Source organism: Peromyscus leucopus, chromosome 8a, assembly GCF_004664715.2.
Source record: "Peromyscus leucopus breed LL Stock chromosome 8a, UCI_PerLeu_2.1, whole genome shotgun sequence".
Taxonomy (NCBI): domain Eukaryota; kingdom Metazoa; phylum Chordata; class Mammalia; order Rodentia; family Cricetidae; genus Peromyscus; species Peromyscus leucopus.
Genome location: NC_051085.1, coordinates 36,539,058 through 36,541,521, shown reverse-complemented (window position 1 = coordinate 36,541,521; position 2,464 = coordinate 36,539,058). Strand labels below are relative to the sequence as shown.

Below are 2,464 nucleotides of genomic sequence, written 5' to 3'. Positions count from 1 at the left end.
TGTCCTTTTGATAGTACCTGTCCTAAGCTTAATAAATGTTGCATTTGTCATCTAATCTTCCAAAAGAGGCAAACAGATATTCTAAGATATTTATGGCTTTATTTCAAAGAGATTACATGAGAAAGAAATATGGAATTCAAAGCTGTTCAAAGTATTTCCAAACTTACCCATTTGATTGGCAATAGATATCAGCTTGATGACTGCATTCTATAAAGAGTAAAGTGACACAACACTCTTGCAGGGTTTACAGTGAATATGATATTTCTTCCAAACTTCTCAAATCTTAACATGTTTAAATCTTGTTTGAATGTGATCATAAAAACATCCTTCAAAGTGTCCTTTCTAAATGTTCCTTTCCGACCCAATTTCCCCCTCCCCTCCAAAAACCAACAGGTGAAACCTCCAACCGTGATCGGCCAGTTCCACACCCTCTTCTTCGGGTCTGTGAGGATGTTCTTTCTTGGAGTGCTGGGCTTTGCGGTTTATGGGAACGAGGCTTTGCATTTCAGCTGTGACCCAGACAAAAGAGAGATAAATCTGTTCTGTTACAATCAGTTCAGGCCAATAACTCCCCAAGTAAGTTTCCGGTGTGTATGCAAACACTGACTCCCCAACACGAGTAGTTTTTTTTTTTTCTCCTATAATTTTGAGAACTGTATTTCTCTTTAATTGGCTGAATATTGCAGAAATTTTAACTTGAGTTCCTCAAAAATTTCTTTCAAATCCAGTATTCTATTATCTATTGGTATATTTAGCATAGAGACATTAAGCAGCTATTAAAATCAAGTAATTCATCATTATCATTAGCGGATAGGCAGTGATAGTAAATTATGATTATGTTTTCCAACTGCCATATGTTTAAAGTTCTAAAATCTTAGAAAATAAATGACATATGTCAGCACGTCTACACTTGTTCATCATATTTTCATATTTTTAAGGCATTTGTGAAACTTAGAATTCTTAAGTTGCCCTTGCTGAATCCATGAATTTTTCATGTGTTTTTTTGGTGACATGTTGTTTATTTGACTTGACTAAAATAGTTTTGATATACTCTAGGTGTTCTGGGCATTACAACTCGTGGTTGTCCTGCTTCCTGGAGCAATATTCCACCTTTATGCTGCATGTAAAAGCATCAACCAAGAATGCATTCTTCAAAAGCCCATGTATACTGTGATTTACATCCTCTCTGTCTTGTTAAGAATCAGCTTGGAGGTGGCAGCATTTTGGCTTCAGATTCATCTCTTTGGCTTCCAGGTGAAACCTCTATACTTGTGTGATGCCGAATCCCTTGGTAAAAAAATGAACGTTCTAAAATGCATGGTTCCAGAACATTTTGAAAAGACTATTTTTCTCATTGCAATGTACACTTTTACTGTAATCACCATGGTATTATGTGTTGCTGAGATTTTTGAGATAATATTTAGAAGGTCGTGTTTCCTCTTTAAACAATGACAGGGTTGATTACCTATTGTCATGATATAGTTCCTATCAATCATTTATGTTTAGTTTTTTGATCAAATACTTCAATTCCATATGTTCTTTAAATTTTGGTGTGTCCGTAATTTATGTATATTAGAAAATAGGATACCAAGTTTTAAACTAATTGTTTTTGAGCAAATATTTCCTCCTATTTTTATTTTACCACTTATTCTATGATAATGTACACATAAGACTAATGATAACTCATTTTTTAAAATAGTAAATTTTAGGTGTCTCTAATATACAACACTTTAGGTTACCACATTATTTTGTGACCAGAGAAACTTACCACTGTTAGACACTAGGAAATTGATGTTCAGAGACATTATGTTATATGCAGTAAGTCACACAACCAAACCAGAATCTGGGTCTTTCCTATCCACTGAACCATGTAGCTTTAACTTTGAGGACATAATTATCTTTGCCTTTGTGTAAAATATAATGGTAAACACAAAACATAAATTAACTAAAAGTCATTATATAATTTTATCACTAACTTAGAGAAAATGAGCAATTGCATCTTTAATATTAAGTCCATATTGTTTTCCCGAAATTTCAATATTAAGTGATCCTGGAAATAGTTAAGAAATAAATTAGAATTGCTATGAATAACACTGTGAGTGGCTTCCTTGTTTTTTTATTTTTTTTTGTGCCTATATAAGCTCTGTTTTTGCATAACTTCCATATTTAAAATTATTTGAATGGAAAATTTTGTTTACATTAAGCTACAATTCCTCAATAATTTTGAAACCATCCCGTAGGTAATCTTATAGAAAATCAGTGCACTTATTTCTATTTGTCTGTACTTTCAACAATCATCCTCATTTATGCCATTTAAAATTATTTATGTCCTACTGTTTTATGCCGGTATTTTAGTAGAGAACCACACATAGTAAAATACTGAAATTTTGGAATTTTCTTAAGCCTATATTTGATATTATAAATTCTGTATTAGGATTTTAACTCACGGATCTTGCCCAACATA

The 2,464-nt window shown here is 32.5% G+C and overlaps 1 protein-coding gene across 1 annotated transcript; it reads left to right on the top strand.

Annotated features, from left to right (window-relative positions):
* Positions 1-243: 243 nt before the first annotated feature.
* Gje1 (gap junction protein epsilon 1) lies at positions 244-1,981 on the top strand. The gene is made up of 2 exons (XM_037200438.1): positions 244-591; positions 1,057-1,981. The coding sequence occupies exons 1-2, from the start codon at positions 256-258 to the stop codon at positions 1,450-1,452; spliced, it is 732 nt and encodes a 243-aa protein (XP_037056333.1). The 5' UTR covers positions 244-255; the 3' UTR covers positions 1,453-1,981.
* Positions 1,982-2,464: the final 483 nt, after the last annotated feature.